The following is a 20,216-nucleotide window of genomic DNA, read 5'->3' as shown; positions in this document are numbered from 1 at the left end:
ATAATAAGAAACGCCAAAACCGTTACTCAAGCAACTGGATACAATGTTGAAACAGACGTTTCAGACAGCATCCACTGTCTTTCGTCAGTTGTACTGTCACTGATGACCAAAGACAGTGCTAGTGGATGTTGCCAGAAACGTCTGTTTCAAAATTTTATCAAGTTGCTTGAGTGACTGTTTTTGGCGAATCATGAGCATAATTTGTGTCTATTTCTTGATGTACACTTTTATTCTCCGTTCCTGCAAAGCAACCCAACCATATTTGGAAATGTGACCATACATAACATTCTTTGTAGCTTGTCAACGGCTTGTCTATACTATCCTTCCTTAAATATCCTTAGAATTGAAACTAAAGAAACAGGAAACTAAAGAAAGTAACTAATGATTCACAAACATTACAGATTCAGTGATATATTTTCATGAGACAAGAAAACATCTAAAACACATCCTTATAAACTGTAACAAATTTGATCAAGTGGCATAGCAACAATGCTACTAGAGTTAGTAGCTAAACAAGTACATTTGTATATGATGGACTTTTAAAATGCAACAAAGCTTTATCTTTGTATAACCACAGGATTAAAATACTACAAATAACAGTGGTGTTGTGCTCTCGATGAGAAAGTAAACAGTACCTCTGAAATTATTCATGTAGCCAGATTTATATTATAGTATTAATTACAATTATTAGATATCATTTGCTTTTCTGAACAGAAGCAATACAGTTTGCTGATCATACATGTAGCTGAAATAAAACCATGACGTGCAGTGAACATGTAGTTAAGTTCCTTATGCACATACTCGTGTATTTCCAATGACATGAGAAGTAATTTATATGATTGTGTTAAAATTTAGCCTGGAAACTATGCCATCTGGGGCTCCCCGATAACTCTATGGCGCTGGGAGTGATGCCCGCCTGCTCAGACAGCTTAGCCCGCTCGGAGTATCAAACATTTTCACTTTTAGAAAGACAATGTGCAAACAGTAAAAATTCATTTCAATTTTTTTCTGTAGGGCTCAGTTCTGAATTTAATGTAACCCGAGGGCGAAAGAATCCATGAAAATGAGACACAAAGCATACATTAGGTTTCCTTGTCACTTTTGGTTCCAGATTTTTTGGCTATCATTAGGGAAATTGATAATCTTTTTATATTTGCTGAAAAGGCTATTCTCCAATATTATAAAAGCAAAACCAAAACATACAAATCTAATTTGACCATGGTGCCTCCACTCTCTTACCACAAACTGCTCATTTTTAATGGCAGCCAGGATCACCCTATTTCCATTGGTCAAAAACGAATACTAGTATAGCAAAAAATATCTATCAAAAAATTGGGTCATGGCTGTCAGTAAGCAGATATCAGCTGTTACAAACTCATAAAAGAAAAGTAGTAAGTTAACATGAGTCAATATCAAAATCAGTCTAAATCTAGTAATTTTCTAATAACCTTTTGACAATAAAATGTGTTTTCATAGTAGGAAATGCTTACATTGCGTTCACTGATATGGCACTGTTATGAGAGATTGAAAGAGTTATGAAAACAGCGTGTTCTACTTTTCCAATATCTCACAAATTCTAACATGGGCAAGAGAATTTTAAAAGATTGACACAATATTTTTTGCAATAGTTTGTCATTGTCTATTGCAAGTGTGACTAAGTAAAAACACTTAAGGCACTTAAGGCACTTCAGTAAAAACAGTGGTCTCCTTAATTTGTCAACATCAGTTGTACTTGGACTTGAGCTTGCCAGTGGTCCTTCCGAGGTTCTTGGACTCTGCCCCCATCTTTATGGTCACATCCTCGACTTGCCTCAGTCTCTGCCCTCGTTCATCAAGACCCTGCAGAAACACAGATGTACAACACCAAATTTTATTTACACACTTTTTTTGGCAATGACTCAGGGGTGGAGACTCTCTAAGTCTAAGTGTACATAAAGGCAATTCTAGTGGTCAACCTAAAGTCAACTGTACACAATTATGCCACATCTTCAGAAAGGACGCTGTAGCCGCATAGTTCCCGTTTGAAACTTTTTTCAAGCCCGCACTCAGACTGCAGGTTTCACCATGGTGTGACTTCTTCGATGGTAGGCCTTGAATAAGCACATTCAAGTCAAGTATAATGGCTTTGAACAATCACAGCTTGAAGAAAGTTTCTAACTAGGAACTATTCTGCTCTGGGGTCTATTCTGAAGATGTGGCATAAGCATGTACTTATGTCCTTGGTCACAACAAGGAGGTTATATAGACGTTATATAACCTCCTTGGTCACAACAAGCAAATTTCCGCCCTGGGACAGAAGGACGGGTCCCTGGAGACAGCCCTGGTCCCCATATACAGTATAGGGATATGGGTTGCATTTCATTTCATTCTATTTATTCATTTCATCACAATACGGCTGGGTTGCCCCTTCGGCTTGTAAAAGGTGATTTCCAAGGGGGCCCAGCATATACAGGACACAACATGCTACATTCAGCCAGGAGACAAAAGTGGACAACATTCAGTAGAAACAAATAAAATCTGATACAGTCAAACCTGCCTAGGCGACCACCTTTTCAACGCGACCACCTGGCCATGGCGACCGTTTTTTCTCGGTCCCGAAAATTTTCCCCATAGGCACAAGCATTAAGCTGCCTGCCCAAGGCGACCACCCGTCCAACGCGACCGCGACCGCCACGAATTGGGAACCGCACAGAGCACAATCCCTGCCCATGGCGGCCGCCTAATTTTCAAGCTTGTGCTGACATCGGATCATTTTGCTGTCGGATTTCACGGAAATGTTTTCAAGACTTTGAAGGACAAAAATAAGGACAAAAGTATATGGAATAGCAATGTTATAGCATTGATTCCTCCATGAAGTGTTTTAATAAAACGTTCCCCCTATAAATATTGTAAAGACAAATGTTTGTGATGTTGTTGTGCCTATCGTAATCTTATAGTTAGTTTACCGCAAACTCAGTTCGGTTTAAACTCAAATTTCAAAACGAATACGTAGTGCATGGCGTCAAAAAGTCAGATTTCGCAGAAACTACTATCTATTTCTTGTATTTTCAACAAAAATCTGTCTGTGTCTTACTAAATTCCGCCGAAAAATGACTTCGCGGCGGGCAAAACGTCGGGCGAGAAATGTTGTTCCTTGGTCCCGACGCCATCTTGGGTTTTGGCGCGGCCCGGATTTTGCGTACCGCTGACCTTTCTAAAACACGTTGCTTTTGTGTATGAACATTTACGAATACTCTAGTTATTAATTAAAATCAGTATTCTTATTTTCTTTTTATTTCCATGAATCTCACAAACCTTTATTGGACGCTGTGCGTTCTGCTGCACTGACTTACTTTTCGATGCGGCGCGGCGCGACGAAATCACACCGTTCCGTTTTCATCTTTAGTTGTCAGATCGAAAACTTTTTGCCCCTTTTATCCAGCGGTCGGCGCCCAAAAAAAGGCTGGGGTCAGCAGGTGTTTTCTAGGGATTTGTCTCAGGCCTTAAAACTTCGATGATGTGCGTGTGTGTGAGTGTGTACTATTTAATGTAACGTGTGAATGCGGGATGGTGCTGCGATCATCGAGGCAACCTTTGTTTGTAGTCAAAATTATGACAAAAATGTATACACGATGTAGTTACAATTATTACGACGATAACGGAAAATGTAATTTTTGTAGGATCTTTCTGTCAATGAGAATTGAACCTGGTGGGGGTCATGTTGTCTAAATTCACATAATTTTCCATCCATTTACGCACTGTATTTGAAAACCTCGACCTGGAAACATGTGAGTGGAATCCTCTTCATGGCGACCACCTGTCCATCGCGACCGTTTTTGCTCGGTCCGCCGGGTGGTCGCCTTGGGCAGGTTTGACTGTATGTCAAAACAAAACTGTTGTCCATAACTCAAAGTCTTAGCCATCCCAAGGTCAAACTCAATAGAGGTCAAAAGTTGAACTTGGGGTCAAGGGCCAAGAAGCTACATGAGTCAAACATCTCATTATTTTCATTATGTGTGAGCATAATATCATTTGAAGAGTCCAAAGCTCACAGAAGAATTTCTACATACGTTTCATCATGTAATGTACATACTATTAACTGGAGCTGGAAACATGAGCTGCTCATACTGCACAGTGTCAGACTGTAAGTTTGTGTAGATTTCACCGCTGTAAGTTCGATTGAAACAGTTGATGTTGCATTCTTGGTAAATTTTGAAAAACAGGAATGTACTAAACTAGTGGGGTCTCTTGATTTAAGATACTAGTACTGTACTACATGTATGAACAAAGTTTTATGAATGAAGTTGCGGTATGGTGAGTGTGTTGTTTGTATCTTATCAATCCTATATTTGTCCTCCCTCCCTCCCTTTGGGATGTTAGTGACGTTACTGGCGCTATTCCAGACTGACATATAAAATGGGCTGACAAATATATGGGCTATACGAATATGTAGAATCTACTGCAACTTAAGAGTCCAAAGGTCTTCCACCCAAACAATACTGTAAATGTATTTGAGTTTGTTTAGTTGTCATTTCATGCTAAGGCGAAAATGAAGTGTTCACGGTGGTTTTAAGTTTGCAGTGAAACAGTCGCCGCAAAAACCGTGAACATAAAACCATCGCGAACATTTCTGCATTAACAGTGAGTCCTTACCTCTCGAGCTCGTGCCATGTCGCTCGCCAGTCCTCCCGTCTGTGCCTGCAGCCTGGTGATACTCCCGCCACCTTGGTAACTCCCCTGGCTACTCGACGTGGTTTGGCCCTGCATTTGTTGCTGTTGTTGTTGTTGTCGAAGCAATGACTCCCTTTCTCTTGCCTCCGATCGCTCTTTTACTCGTGCTGGAAACAGCAAATGAAACAACATGTGCAGTTCAGGGGGTATGTCTATCTCAGACTTTATCATTTAGACTCTGACTGTTACATACTAGTAAAAAGTTGGTGCCAAACAGAGCTGTCTCCAGTTTTAAATCTTTCTCGTTATTTTGGCCCCAGATTTTTCGGCTATTGCAAGAGCTATGGCTAATCTCTTATATTTCTTGAAAAGCAAGTCTAATTGTGATTGACACTCAGGATCAGCACTCAAATGCTGTACCCCTACACCAAGTCTGATGGTGACCAGATGTTTGAATGACTGAGTTGCAGGGATCGCCCTAAAGAATGGAACAGTGGTGCTCCTCCATCCTGTTGATTTTCACATTAGCATATTTCTTTCAATGTTTCCCCAGCCAATCCTGTAATTTTGCTTAAAACTCAAGATTTCCTTATTAATTGTAACTTGTAGACAAGATGCAAAGCTGAAATTGCAGGAAATGACTTTGTTTGTGTCTGGAAGAGGCAAATTGCAATACTTGTGCAGTGTTTGGCACCCTCCTACCATCCTGTTCTATATTTCTGGGGAGATCCCTGAGTCGTACTGTAACATATGTGTGTGATTAGTTGATACAAGTACATGTATTACATAACAATAACGACGTTACCAACCTTTTACATAGCTACTTTTGAACCCTGTATCTTCTTCAGGGGGCGGGGCTTCTGAGTCCTTGTCACCACTCAGACACATTCCCATGGTTCCACAACTTCTTGCAGCCAAGAATACAACTGAGAGAGAATATGCAAGAAAATGAAAGGAAATACATAATAATTCACTTTATGTCATACCCGGATACATTCGAATACTATATTCGGGCGTTGGAATGAGCGGCTGTTACAATTTTTTGTTCATGGACACCGACTTGTCTCAACTTCTGGCGCATTAAGCATTGAAATGTGTGTTTTCTCGGGTGGTTTCTCTATGACATAAATAAAATACAACACGGGGCATTCCGCATTACCCTCGGTCCCAGACCTCATGTGGTCGTAGGCCATCAGGCGATCTGACCCGCAGCTGGGCTGGGCTGGTACCTCGGGTGATACGGAATACCCCGTGTTGTATTCTATATATCTTGTTTGACCGTGTTATATGTAGACTGCAGTCTGCCCTGTATGAGTGATTGCTGTTTTTGTTTATATCTGGGGTACGTATTGAACAACTGGTGCCTACCAGGACCCCAACAGATCGGATTAAGTATTAATATTTGAATTAGCAAATCAAATTGTGTACACTGTGCTGTTTAAATTCATCCCCAAGTTTTCATGTATTCTTCTGGTTTACCCTTGGGGTCCAGAACGGGTAGCCTGGTCTGGTATCCTAGCATGGTCAGCCCAGTCCTTTTCATAAACCCGTTCATAAAACCCGTCAGCTATATGATTCCATTCCGTGTTAGTGAAACTCATACTGTATTATGATACAAATTGTATACAGTATTGTAGCATGCAAACGCTCTGTGGTCCTCTTAAGAAAGTTTGCTTATTTGCATTTTCCTATCTAAGGTATAACAAAAGGTTCATCTTGCCACGTGTACTTTGTGTTAACGTTACATAATAAACTTGACATTTTGAAGATCAACAAGGAAACCCGTGCCCCTCCCCCCAAACAAAACTAAAACGATTAGGTCGTTACCTTTGGCTTCATGCGCTTTTTCAGCTGATTTTTCTGCACAATTTCCCTAGATTCTAGCCTAAGGGTACATGTAGAGTCCTTGTTGTTGCAAAATCAACACGGTAAATCCTGTTTGTCCCGCATTTCGTGGAAAAGTTCTCAACCCCGGAAATGGAACTTCAGCTGTTGACCCCTTCGTACTTTGGTGACCTTTTGATCTTGACAGCGTGTAAACGCAAAGAGGAAAACATTTTCCGCTGTTGAGATTACAAAAGTATGGTGGCAAAGTATTATAAAATCCGTCAGGATTTTCGACATTTATTTTGAACTGTGATAATCATTAAGTAGACTATGGCATTTGCGAATCAATTCACAAAACGATCATGAGTTTGCCTAGTTATTAAGTTACTACGTCGTTTTTGGCGACGCCACAGGAGATTCTTATGGTAAGGCCCACCGCGCCCCCAAGACAGCCATGGAGCGACAGAGACAGAGAGAGGGATGTATGTTTGGGTGTGGGTGTGGGGTGTGTGGGGGGTAGTACAGAGAGAGAGGGGAGGGGGAGTACGGAATAAACCCCATTCCTGAACCGCGCCCTAGTACACGTAACGTTAGTATTTCACCCTTCTCTTGACACATCTCTCATTACCCAAACCTCCTATTCACCATCTATACAAGCTATGTACAGTGAGTAAATGATGGGTACAATGTCATTATGATATACATTTTAGAATACTATTGGGGAATCGCATGTAAACTAATAAATTCTACGTGATTCTCTTATCATTGGTTTCACAAGGTATCATTATTGACCTTCACATTCACTCCAGTGATATACATGGTATTTGGGGAAGAGAATTCAATACCCCGCTCCAGTCTTAGAGTCCTTTAGTGTATGCATGATTGGAACGATAAAAAAATGAACGTTTTGGTTATTTCGTTTCAAAATAAGTTAAAAAGCTTGATTATCACTAATTTGTCTAGCGCTAGTCAAATACAAATGCGAGGTCGATCTACCGTGATGATATTGGTGACAGCAAAGTCAGTACTCCTCTAGCGCCGATCAAACCATTAGATAAATATGGCGTGGAAATTAAAGGTAGATGCAATGTCGTTAAAAATGAAATCGGATCATCTTGAGCAGAGTTCAAACCACTGACATTAAAGGTCCCAGGGCACTGCATTATGGCAGTGGGTAGTAGATCTTTTAACGTTCGCGACTGTACCGGAATAAACTACCGGCGGCGCCTCGGAACATGTCCACCCGGCCATTTTTGCCGTTCGCCACGAGGATGCCAGATACGTCCAAAGGTGCCGAATTCAAATATCTAGTGTCCGGAGTGATTGTACACCTTTACATTGTTGTAGTAGGCAGTGAACAAAATAGTTCAATCGTTGTCCGATGCAACGTCAGCGATTTTCTAGGCATGGTTCATAAAAACTCTGAAAAAGCGATCCGGTTTGCTTGGAAGATATCAATGATCTCGCCAAAGTGATCCTCGATGATAATGTTATCATTGCGCAGGTCTACGGCGCAATTCTGGCGTGAGGAATCAAATCAAACTCCGCAATCTGACGTCAAACTTGGACACCGGCAGCCCGGAAACACAAACGGACAGAGTCAGACACACAGACAGACAGACAGACGCACAGACACACACAATATTTTATCTCAATTTTTTAATGGAGATAACTATTAAGTGAAGCGAAGTGCCAATGATAACAGTCATGTTATGAAGTGAGAACAGGGCCCCCTAGCGATATGAAGCAGCCTGGTCAGTATGGCCGGGGGAAAGATTGCAGAAGGACAACAGAAACATTGGCAGGTGTGTATGTCTTTGTTGTGTGCATGCAGCCAGAAAGAACTTTTGGTGGATTTAAAAAACCATCCCTCCCTCCACAGAGCAGTCACCGTGTAACAAATCATGATAGAATCAGAGAGACTTAAGGGGGCTTTGAGAACTCCCCTCCTAAATTTACCGTTAAGCGTTTCCAGGATCCCCCATGCAGACCCGCGCGCGGTCAATAGATTTTTGAAAAGCATTTAACACCCTTTGAAAAGCGTCATTATAAAATGGACCGTCCATGGCATGTATTGTGCAAACAATAGTCAGTTGGTGAATCACCGTAGCTGCCTAACAGTTCTGCTATGATTTGTTGAAAACGTTCTAAGAGTTACAATAGTGCAAACAACCATAGACTCTCGTAAAAAATTCCTAAAGCAACTATCTCACTGATTATTCTTAAAAAGCACTAGATTAACATTTTTGCATCATACAATTTGATGATGATATCAGTGTTTCAGAAATGACTCCACATTCAGGTATACATGCTTTCAGATCTCTCTCGGGAATACACGGACATAAAGGGGCTTTTAAATAATAAATAATTCCCATTCATGGACATGAAAGCGTTTGCATGCTAAATCTGTTCCCCTTTATGGCTGAAAAGCGTTGTGACCTTCAAATTCTGTTGGATCGCTGAAGAAAGATGTAGTTGTGATGAAGCTTAGTCTAGTGCGTTAATGAGGCTTGCTGATGTCATTCCTACAGTATGACTGTCCTAAAGATGAAATTTAGCACCCCATTGTTTGCTCAAGTCCCTTCATGTAACTGCTTACAGAGAGGTTCTCTTTAAATCTGCGGAAAAACAGAAGAGGTAAGTGAATCATTCTCTGTACATGTAATCTTTAGATTAGCAAGTAGACAGATAGTAATTGGAAAACCAGTTTTACTCGAGTTGTTTTGTGTTAGAGACAATGTAGGTAGTAAAATACATTCTTTGCAGACTTCTAGGAGCGTCGGCGTGTATTTTTTGGGGGAGCGCTGATTCGTGATTTTCAACATGGACCAGGTTCTCTAATGCCTTGGGATATCGTTTTCGCGTGCCTAGAAGCTACTAGTATTTCAGCTCTAGCTATTTAGCACATTTATTTAGTTCAGAAAAGTATTTCAGTCAATTCACGTGTTAACCACATTTACCTGTGTTAACAATTGGCAGCGCATCCCAACTCATTAAATTACTGAAAGAATATTAAAACCCTTACTAGTGATTTAATGAGCTAGCATGCCTCTAACTCATTAAATCACTATAACAGAATCTTTAAAACCCTTACTAGTGATTTAATGAGCTAGCATGCCTCTAACTCATTAAATCACTATAACAGTATCTTTAAAACCCTTACTAGTGATTTAATGAGCTAGCATGCCTCTAACTCATTAAATCACTATAACAGAATCTTTAAAACCCTTACTAGTGATTTAATGAGCTAGCATGCCTTTAACTCATTAAATCACTATAACAGTATCTTAAAAACCCTTACTAGTGATTTAATGAGCTAGCATGCCTTTAACTCATTAAATCACTATAACAGTATCTTTAAAACCCTTACTAGTGATTTAATGAGCTAGCATGCCTTTAACTCATTAAATCACTATAACAGTATCTTAAAAACCCTTACTAGTGATTTAATGAGCTAGCATGCCTCTAACTCATTAAATCACTATAACAGAATCTTTAAAACCCTTACTAGTGATTTAATGAGCTAGCATGCCTTTAACTCATTAAATCACTATAACAGAATCTTTAAAACCCTTACTAGTGATTTAATGAGCTAGCATGCCTCTAACTCATTAAATCACTATAACAGTATCTTTAAAACTAAACTAAACTTTAAGTCTAGTATTTCCCCCGGCATTAGAGAATCTGACCCATTTCAAAAATCGTCTGTGTACATAAGGATCACTGGAAAACATAATGATGCGTTGTATTTTCTTTTTCTCTCTTACTAATTTATGTAAATCGATATGGCAGATATGATCATAACTGTTGTATTACAAACGAGAGAGTTTATAATGACAATGACAATGAACTATATTGTATATTCATGCCCAACATGTGCTAAATGCATTAGGTAACATAATTCAAGTAAAAGAAAATGAACATTATGTTAATTCCATCGAAATCTCTCTTCTTGAAACATGTTAAATTATATCGTAGTTTTAAGATGACATGATACTTGTGAATAATTCGTTATTTGTAAAATGCGTATATTTCTTGTCTAGTTGTACGGAACTTACAAGGGATCTGCGCATCTATGCGTATAGTGAGCATTCTTTAAAAAAATGCATTTCATCTTCTATGCAGTCATTATCACAGAACGTACACATTCTGTCATTTGGAGGAGTCCGGTTGTACTTACCAACTTCAATTAATTTGCAGTGAATGATCGCCGCATCCACTGTTTGCCAGATTGTTCTAACAATTGATAGCATGTCCCTTCCCACGACACAGAAACTGTGAACGTGTACGAGAAATGGTGACAAAGGTTGTTGAAGATGTCGATGAAAGTCATCCTGACTCTGGTAGTACAACTGACTCAGCTTATAGTTGGTAAGAACGATTCAGTCTCATTTTACCACGATGCTGTAAACTGTATGTCTAAAGCGGTGGAAGAAGAAACACATCTTATTTCCAAATGTTCAGTTAGCCGTAACGAAAGAACCGAATTTTCTATTAGGAGGTCTCCACGACCTAGCCTAACTTTCCACATTGGCAGATTTACAGAAATGACAGAATATGCTGTGGGGTTTTTCGTCTTCCTCTTCTTCTAAGAAAGATAAGTCAAAGCCAGCTTCTCTAAATATAGTTAACACTAGTATTCAAGTAGTCTTCTGCTACAATACAGTAAATCAGAATTCAATGTCGCATGTATGTTTCCTAATATGTTACTATAACGCACTTGAAATTAGCCTTCGGGCATGACATTTCAAATATACTTTATACATCATTATTAGTCATCACAGTTAATGTATTTCCTGTACCCAGTATAGAAATGTGGTCATAAATCATTCATATTCACGTTGTGCGGTGATTCATTCTTTTAAAATGGCAACAGTTCACAGGGTAGGGCACCTGGAGACTAATACTACTCGGGCTAAAAGAATTGTAAAACCAAATGTACGGACAGGGAAAACCAATGAACAAGACCATATAGCTAGCTGTTACGCTATATAGTAATGAACGGCCTTTCTACACATTAGTGGTAGTTTCTAACAGCCACTTCAAGTTATTATGTACAAAAACAAATTAATGTATATTTATGCCAATTGACAGCAATAAAACACAATCATACAAAACGGACCAGCTGAATTTTGTTGTTGTCAAGGACATGGCCAGAAAGCCTAGTACACCCCTAGCATATAGTTTTAAGATTTCAAAAGAGTAGAAATTTAGAAGGTCAACTTTCAAATGAAGGCTGATGAGACCTAAGTATTTTCCTGTTTTTATTGTTACAATTACCATTGTTACCAGTGCAGCATCTAATTCATTGTCTTGTTATCGTTTAATGCATTTCAGTGAGAGGAACGGCCTCTCCACAATTCACCAACTTTGAAGACTTTGATGGACTTGCACTGGCAGAGGACACATCTATAGGTTGAGTGCTAATTTTTACTAACCTCCATTAATATTGATCCACTGGGTTACATCAAGGAGGTTGGTTACATGAATCCGCCACTTTCAAGAAAAGTAGGTTTAAGAGATCTCGAGCTGTAGTGCAGCACCCCCAGGTATGCACATTTTAGATATACAGGAGTGTATTATACTGGGGGACGTTGGGTTGGAGATCAGTTTGAACGTATCTTTTCAGGGTGGCGGAATTATGTACCCTGGTGAAATTACGCTATCAGTAGATGTTACATGGTCCAGTTACAAAATGTAGTATCAAAACAATGTTTTAGCTGACAATGCTTCCTAACTACAAAGATTCTTACTTATCAATGATGCTTTGAACATAACCGGTTAAGATCTGTATCTTGCTAGACCTAAGTCCTAACAGATATTTCGTTATCATCTTAAGGTTTGCTCTCATTGCAATTGTTGGTATCATCATCATCATCATCATCATCATTACTATCATTGAAATCTAGCTTAATGCTGCCATTACACAACCGATCGCGATGACGTAATGGGTACGTCATGTGACACGGTGGTAGCAAAAACGCTGGTTGGTGGTAGGGAGGAGTGTAAACATGCCGACGAGTGTTCAGTAAACTGCGCAAATCGGTCGTTTAAAGGCTGTAAAATGAAGCTTTTTGGAATCCTAGCAGAACCAGGACGAAGAACAGCCTGGATTCGAGCTCTTGAGGTTCCAATTTTTGTTGTTTGGAGTTTTGGGGAAGAAAGAACTGAACCAGGCCGTCATTTCATCTTCATAGTCCGATGTAAACAAAAACAGTCATCTCCTGCATATCCATTAATATGAAGCCTTATTACATTGACAAAGAATTTTATGTTTTCGGTGCTGTTTGTGGTTAGCTGACTGGCTAGGTGTTTTTTTGTTTTTGTTTTGTTTATGGGAAGCATAACTTGGGCAGCTGTGGATGGATCTTTATGACATTTGGTCGGTGGATTAATAATTAAAACTAGGTGACGGGGGGGGGGAACAACGGTCAAGTTGGATGCATACATTGTATGCCACCTAGTGCAATTCTATGGTACTGCATCAGTTTTGATTACGTTGTCTGGTGTTCCAGATATGCTATGGTTGTGTTTTTTGAGCGCTAGATAGCAGGGAGTAAGAGGTAATAAGGTTTGTGCCCCCTAGAGGCTTTTTGAAAGGCAGTGAGCCTTTTTGTTTTTTAAAACTTTGGAAGAGGAGTTGATGGATTTTGTTTTTGCCATGTAATGTTACAGCTTAATGAAATAAGATGAATATTATGAAGCATTTGAAATATATACATATCTGTTAGAAAGTATAGAAAATGAGGAATCATAAAAATGATGGCATCATTTGCATTGTAATTAACGAGAGACAATATTGCACAGGACTCCAGCCATGGAATTCCAATAGTTCTCCAAGCAGAGGTTTCAATTGGGGAGATAGCAGTGGCCAGGAATTTTAACGCTGCCCTTGAAGGGAGGGCATCATTAAAAATCCCGGCCACTGCTAACCCCCGATTGAAACCTCTGCTTGGAGAATAGAATTCTATTTAATTATCAGTTGATATTGAGGTTACTGTTATTGTAACAGTAAATACCTTTAAGTTTGCGGGGATTTAATTATGGGGTAGGGAGTGTTCACATGCGGTTAAAACAGGGGTAGACAGAAGACAGAAAAAGCATTTTTGTGGTGGTCTTAAGTTCACAGTGAAGAGGTCATCCCAAAAACTGAAATTATCAAACCACGGCGAAAATTAAAACATAATACAGTACTGAATGTAAGCTATTCTTTTCTCCATTCTTACTACTAGGAGCAACAGTGTTCACATTGGAGGCCACCGACCCTGATCAGGACAATGTGTACTTCAGCATTGAGTCTGAGTTTCTGGGTGTTGACCAGGTCACTGGACGGGTCATACTGGTCAAGGGGTTAGACAGAGAGGTAAGTGGTCATTTCTGTATCTGTATCTATATAGCCGGTGTAACACATCGGGTTTGCAGGCACGCGGCGTGGCAGCAGCTGGTAATATTACACTGAACGGCCTGTCATACCTAACTGTTGCACATCTAGCTGCAACCCTTCTTTAAAGCTATTTAGTGATGATGCTCCTACAGTATTTGTTGACAACGAGTTACACTCTACATGCTCTCACTGTTAATTTGCAAGGATGTCCATGCAGCTGATCAACTGGTAGCGGCCTCACAGTTGAGCTCCTGATTCCAATTACATGGAGTTGCTAACTGTGAGACCCTGGTTCAATCCTGGGTTGGGACATATAAGTTGGGGCTGCACCTGTCTTTCAGAAGGGATGTAAAATGTGGGTCTGGTGTTTGAGGAGGTGCCTCGTACACGTTAAAGGGAAAGGCTAGCAATCCCTCTCTGTAAAATATACCCTGCTACAGAAAAAAAAGAAACCTGCTGCCTGATGTGTCATTAGGCACCACAAGCGTCTGAACAAATTAATGAACAAACTGTAAACTTACAGTATGAGCATTGCTTTTTTTATGTGAATTAGCCCAATTTTATGAAAACAATTTACAATGTAGTATGTACCATGTGAACTGTTGAAACAAATTTTGTTACTTCTATAACTACAGAAAGAGGACAGCTTTGAAGTAAGAGTTACTGCCACAGACAACTCACCTGATCTCAACTTTGTAAGTTGAACATCTCATTATTGTTTTACAAGTATTTACGTCTTATCTGTGAATAGTGTTCAGAACCAAGGACAGACCTGTTCTTATGTGTGGAAAGTGTTCATCACCAAGGATAGACCCATTTTTAAGTGTGAATAGTGTTCAGATCTAAGGACAGACCTGTTCTTATGTGTGAATAGTGTTCAGCACCAAGGACAGACCTATTCTTGTGTGTAAATAGTATTCAGTACCAAGGACAGACTTGTTCTTGTGTGAATAGTGTTAAGAACCAAGGACAGACCTGTTCTTATGTGTGGAAAGTGTTCAGCACCAAGGACAGACCCATTTTATGTGTGAATAGTGTTCAGCACAGAGGACAGACCTGTTCTTATGTGTGAATGCTGTTCAACACCAAGGACAGACCTGTTCTTATGTGTGAATAGTGTTCAGCACCAAGGACAGACCTGGCCTAATGTGTGGATAGTGTTCAGCACCAAGGACAGACCTATTCTTGTGTGTGAATAGTATTCAGTACCAAGGACAGACCTGTTTTTATGTGTGAATAGTGTTTAGACCCAAGGACAGACATGTTCTTATGTGTGAATAGTGTTAAGTACCAAGGACAGACCTGGTCTTATGTGTGGATAGTATTCAGCACTAAGGACAGACCCATTCTTATGTGTGAACAGTGTTCAGCACCAAGGACAGACCTGTTCATCTGTGTAAATAGTATTCATACCAAGGACAGACCTGTTTATATATGTGAAAAGTGTTTAGAACCAAGGACAGACCTATTCTTATGTGTGGAAAGTGTTCAGCACCAAGGATAGACCTGTTCTTATGTTCGAATAGTGTTCAGCACAGAGGACAGACCTGTTCTTATGTCTGAATACTGTTCAGCACCAAGGACAGACCTGTTCTTATGTGTGAATAGTGTTCAACACCAAGGACAGACCTGTTCTTATGTATGAATAGTGTTCAGTACCAAGGAAAGACATGTTCCTACGTGTGGATAGTGTTCAACACCAAGGATAGACTGTTCATATGCATGAATTGTGTTCGGCAGAAGAGACTGGCCTCTTTGTGTGTGTCAGTTGCTCATTTATCATCTAGAGAAAAAGTTTGTTCAACAGAATAAAAGATTATCCTGGTCTTGTGATGTTGTTATGAATTTCATATTCTTATCTTTAAGCAATGTTGATAATGATGTTGATAATTTTCAGGTCTCCTATAGTGCAACCATCAGAGTATCAGATGTCAATGATAACGACCCCAAGTTCCTGTCTACTCCATATATTGTCACACTGGATGAGGTATGAAATGTAAAATTTTATATATTTTTCTTCTAAAGAAAATGAAGGAAATGGCTTGTTACCACTGAAAATTGAAGTTTGGTAGTCAGTAGGTATGTTTCTTTGTTTGTGACAGCGATATGTGTCTACACATCTGAATGCTAACTTTCTTTTGTTTTGTTGAAAAATTCACAATCAGAAATTTGATGTGTTCAATGACGTCACTCCATATGATTTTTGTAGTAATACTTTTTAGAGAAATTGAAGAAAATAGATAGAATCTGTGGAGATATCTTTCTATTTGCTGAATGGAAGATCAACTTGAATCAATCAAATCTCAACTCAACAGGCCTGCTTGTCATCACTTGATTCTTTGTCTACTTTGTTCCAGGACTACAGAGTTGGGTTTCCTGTGTTCCTGGGGATTGAGGTGGAAGATCCAGATTCAGGGCCTGGTGGGGCGTACCAATTTTCCTGTGGAGGGGTGAGCAATTAATTATTTTAGATAGACCTGTTCTTATGTGTGAATAGTGTTCAGCACCAAGGACAGACCTATTCTTGTGTGTAAATAGTATTCAGTACCAAGGACAGACCTGTTTTTATGTGTAAATAGTATTCAGTACCAGTATTCATAGGATAAGTCAAAATTTATATTCCATGCATATCTGGAGTAATATTTATGACATGAATTGTTTTTGGATTTGTTTAAACAGCACCTCACAATTAAAAAAGACTGTTGACAAAGTAGATTCAAACTTGACTATCTCAAATTAGGCCATGTTGATTTAATTATATGGATATTAACGATATCAACAATATTAGTATCCATTGAACAAAATATTATTTTGCAATTTATGGCATATATATTTCAGCTGCTTTGTACAATTTACAGTATGATCCAAAACTTTTTTTGTGTGTGGAAATGGATGAAAGTTGATAAAGCGGGATGTCACCCATAGAATCAAATCAACATGGCCTTAGTGTAATAGTACAGAATCTCACACTTTCAACTGTCGTAAGGCTTCCAATTAACAGTTGTTATTGTCTGGGTTTTCCAGGGGTGTGACTGGTTTGATATAGATCCAATTTCGGGACTGATCCTGCTCAGTAAACCACTGGACTATGAGTTCCTACCAGCCTATTGGATGCTCATCAACTGTACTGTAAGTTTGAATATTCAAGAAGTATGGATATTGTTGGATTCCACTATATGCTGTGTATGCATGATCACTCCAATATCTCATAAAAAAGATCAAGATGAAGAATACTATTCCTTATTGATACTATTGTTGTAACCAGTAGTAGAATTTTGCATATTCTGGATTATACTTGACACAATGCCACTGTATGTATTATAATTGTTTTTATGAATGCCTGGTTAGCAATCTTGTGAGCTTCCAGCTTTATCTAATCCAGTCCCTATTAGTTATCCATGCACATTAAAAGTGCTCTATGCATAGATTGCATATTTTGCTGAATAGTTGATTGCTGATCGTTGACAATCTAAAGTCATTGATTGTATCCATCACTGCAATGATATTTTTTGTTGTTGTATTTTTCTTGTTTTTCAAGCAATTACTGCTCTTTGAGATGAAAAAAAGATATCTAGAGAAATAATGTGAGTTGTAGTGATTGTCATTGATTTATCATTGCTGTAACTAGGAAGTGTTTTCCACTGAATGTTACAGGATGGGGGAGGGAGGACCAGCTCAACCATCTTGTTGGTCCATGTTAAAGACACCGAGGATGAACCACCCGTGTTTGAGGTGGGGACGTACGAAGTCACCCTCCAAGAAAACGTGCCTGTGGTAAGAAGCATTTGATGTACTTGCACCAAAGGCAGACACGTTCATACATATAAATGTTGTTCAGGACAAAGGACAGACCTGTTCATATGTGTAAATAGTGTTCAGCACCAAGGACAGGCCCTCTCTTATATGTAGATAGTGATCAGCAACAGATACAGACCTGTTTGTATGAATGATGTTCAGCACCAAGGAAAAGCCTTTTCCTTTGTGTGGATAGTGTTCAGCACCAAGGACAGACCTGTTCTTATGTGCGGATAGTGTTCAGTAGAGAAGGGACAGGCCTGTTTGTATGTCTGGCTAGTGTTCATCACCAAGGACACACCTGTTCCTATGTGGATATGGCAAGCAATGTTCTAGTCGTATAACAATCTTAATTTGTCTTTACACAAAATGTACAACTCTTATATTTCACCCTGCATAATTACGTGTGTTATTTCCAGGGCTTTTCGGTTGTGACAACAGCTGCTGTTGATGGGGACAGAGGAGTGAACAATCCCATTGGCTACTCAATTAGTGGTGGAAGTAAGTCAACTACGACATGTCTTGCACTTCATATTGGAAACCTCCGCAATTTCAACCAACCACTTCAGCCAGTTCTAAAATCATTAATGATAAGACAATCATGGTTAAAGTCCTAATGATTACACAGTGTACAACTTCCAATAGGGATGTACCTTTATAGCACAACTGGTAACTGGGAGACCCCGGTTCAATCCTGAGTCAGGCCATCTCAGTTGGCACTACACCGGTTTTTGGGAAGGGACTTAAATGGGGGACCTGTTTTCGATTATGTGCTTCAAGCATGTTAAAGGGGAAGAGCTAGTAACCCCTCCCTATAGAAATATACCCTGATACTGAAACAGCAAGAAAACCTGCTGCCATATGTGCCTCTAAGCCCTACAAGTGTCTGAACGAACGAACAAACAGAAACTTCCAGTAACACAGCTCTCTTTTTTTTCCACAGATGATGGAAACTTTTTCCTAATTAGAGCCACGACAGGAGAGATCACTGTCGCCCGTCCACTAGACAGGGACGCCTTCTTGGATAAGTTTGGCATATGGCAGCTGACAGTTACAGTAAGGCACTTTTGAATTAACAATCCTGTCTTCCACAGTAGTTTTGCTCAATGTCATATATGTTTGAATGTATAAAAGACATTTCTTGTATGCTTATTCCCTTACAAGCTAAGTACAGGCCATATAGTGATAAAGGAGACTTAAGTACAATACAGTGATACATAAGAATGGGGTATCTTAGATGTACTACATCTACAATGACTAATGTATACTAGTAATACATGTAGTATGTATAGCTTCAACTTCTTTCTACTTCTTACAGTACGGACAGATGAAGCTTAAAATAATACATGGTTTATCTTATTGCATAAGGAATATGAATTTTCATGTTATTCAGATATGAAAAACTAGATTATGGTCTTTTGAATGAGCAGTTTAGTTCATGATGTTAAGTCCTTAAAATTCATTATAAGTTCTTTTGCCCATTCAATTCTTTTGCTGAATTTCAAAGTCTTGATGTGTACAAAGTTGTAAAGCAACATACCAGTCTGTTTATTTTTAGCAACACCCAAGGGGCTAGCCTTATTTCTGTTCCCATTTATTTATCAGTTCATGAATGATGGCTAATCACTTGAATGTATTTCTAGGCTACAGAGGACAAGAATGGTTTAGCAGGACAGGCCACTTCCACTATTGTCACCATCACCATTGAGGATGTAAACGATGAAGAACCCTCTTTTGACCGGCACTCCTACACTGCAAGCTTCCCTGAGAACTACCCAGAGGGCGTTCCCCTCCCCAACCTAAACATCTTTGTGGCAGACCTGGATGAGGTAAGAACATAACTAAAAAGATAACATTTTCAAACAAGATTGGCAACGTAAAAAGATGTTGCCATGGCGACGCGGGTCTCTGTTAATGTTTCTGTTTTTTAGCCCACATGCAAATAAGGCCCTCACTTGGATAAATTATATCAGTTGATCACTTTCTCTACCCAAATAACAGAAGTTGTCCATTGTACGAAAGTCTTGTCTTCACAAGAAAGGATATTGTACCATTTCCTCATAAATTATGTAAATGAGGCCCTCATATGCAAGGTTTATGTCTAACAATGGCCACATTTACTTGACTTCCAAATGTTGCAAGAATGAAATCCCCATCATTTACCACTATAGATTTATAGTATTTTTTCATAAATTATGCAAGTCAGATTAGAAATTATGCAAACTAAATTAGAAATTAGATTACCGTAGATAACTAAAGGACATTTTCTTGCGTTGTCCATCAGGGTGATAACAGTAAACTGCAGATCTACCTGGACGATGACTGGGGGGCGTTTACGGTCACACCCAGTGAGCTGGAGGGGTCAGCAGATATCCAGGTCTACATCACCAACTCCTCACTACTGGACTATGAGACCATGGATAACTTCACTCTCAGGGTAAGGCAGGGGTGGGGGTGTCAGTAGTGGTCAGGACTGCCTTTCTACCATTGTTAAGAAAGGTTATATTTTCTGGTGTGTGTGTTTCAATCTATAGAATGTGCCATATACTGATATAGCATG

The 20,216-nt window shown here is 39.4% G+C and overlaps 2 protein-coding genes across 2 annotated transcripts in view; one reads left to right on the top strand and one right to left on the bottom strand.

Moving 5' to 3' along the window:
* Nucleotides 1–395: 395 nt before the first annotated feature.
* LOC136449109 (syntaxin-binding protein 5-like) lies at nt 396–6,680 on the bottom strand. The gene is made up of 4 exons (XM_066448929.1): nt 6,478–6,680; nt 5,460–5,576; nt 4,633–4,817; nt 396–1,839 (listed from the first exon to the last, which is right to left on the bottom strand). The coding sequence occupies exons 2-4, from the start codon at nt 5,542–5,544 to the stop codon at nt 1,723–1,725; spliced, it is 387 nt and encodes a 128-aa protein (XP_066305026.1). The 5' UTR covers nt 5,545–5,576; nt 6,478–6,680; the 3' UTR covers nt 396–1,722.
* A 4,042-nt stretch (nt 6,681–10,722) lies between these two features.
* The window catches only part of LOC136448696 (cadherin-87A-like), a 47,884-nt gene continuing 38,390 nt past the window's right edge, over nt 10,723–20,216 (top strand). Inside the window, exons 1-12 of the mRNA XM_066448336.1 lie at nt 10,723–10,848; nt 11,815–11,892; nt 13,710–13,840; nt 14,497–14,556; nt 15,759–15,848; nt 16,219–16,311; nt 16,886–16,990; nt 17,516–17,635; nt 18,076–18,157; nt 18,600–18,712; nt 19,300–19,485; nt 19,941–20,093. Of these exons, the coding sequence (XP_066304433.1) occupies nt 10,794–10,848; nt 11,815–11,892; nt 13,710–13,840; nt 14,497–14,556; nt 15,759–15,848; nt 16,219–16,311; nt 16,886–16,990; nt 17,516–17,635; nt 18,076–18,157; nt 18,600–18,712; nt 19,300–19,485; nt 19,941–20,093 (1,266 nt within the window). The 5' untranslated portion in view covers nt 10,723–10,793. The remainder of the gene's footprint in view (nt 10,849–11,814; nt 11,893–13,709; nt 13,841–14,496; nt 14,557–15,758; nt 15,849–16,218; nt 16,312–16,885; nt 16,991–17,515; nt 17,636–18,075; nt 18,158–18,599; nt 18,713–19,299; nt 19,486–19,940; nt 20,094–20,216) is intronic.

This window comes from Branchiostoma lanceolatum, chromosome 14, assembly GCF_035083965.1.
Source record: "Branchiostoma lanceolatum isolate klBraLanc5 chromosome 14, klBraLanc5.hap2, whole genome shotgun sequence".
NCBI classification, from domain to species: domain Eukaryota; kingdom Metazoa; phylum Chordata; class Leptocardii; order Amphioxiformes; family Branchiostomatidae; genus Branchiostoma; species Branchiostoma lanceolatum.
This window is presented reverse-complemented; position numbering and strand designations above follow the sequence as displayed.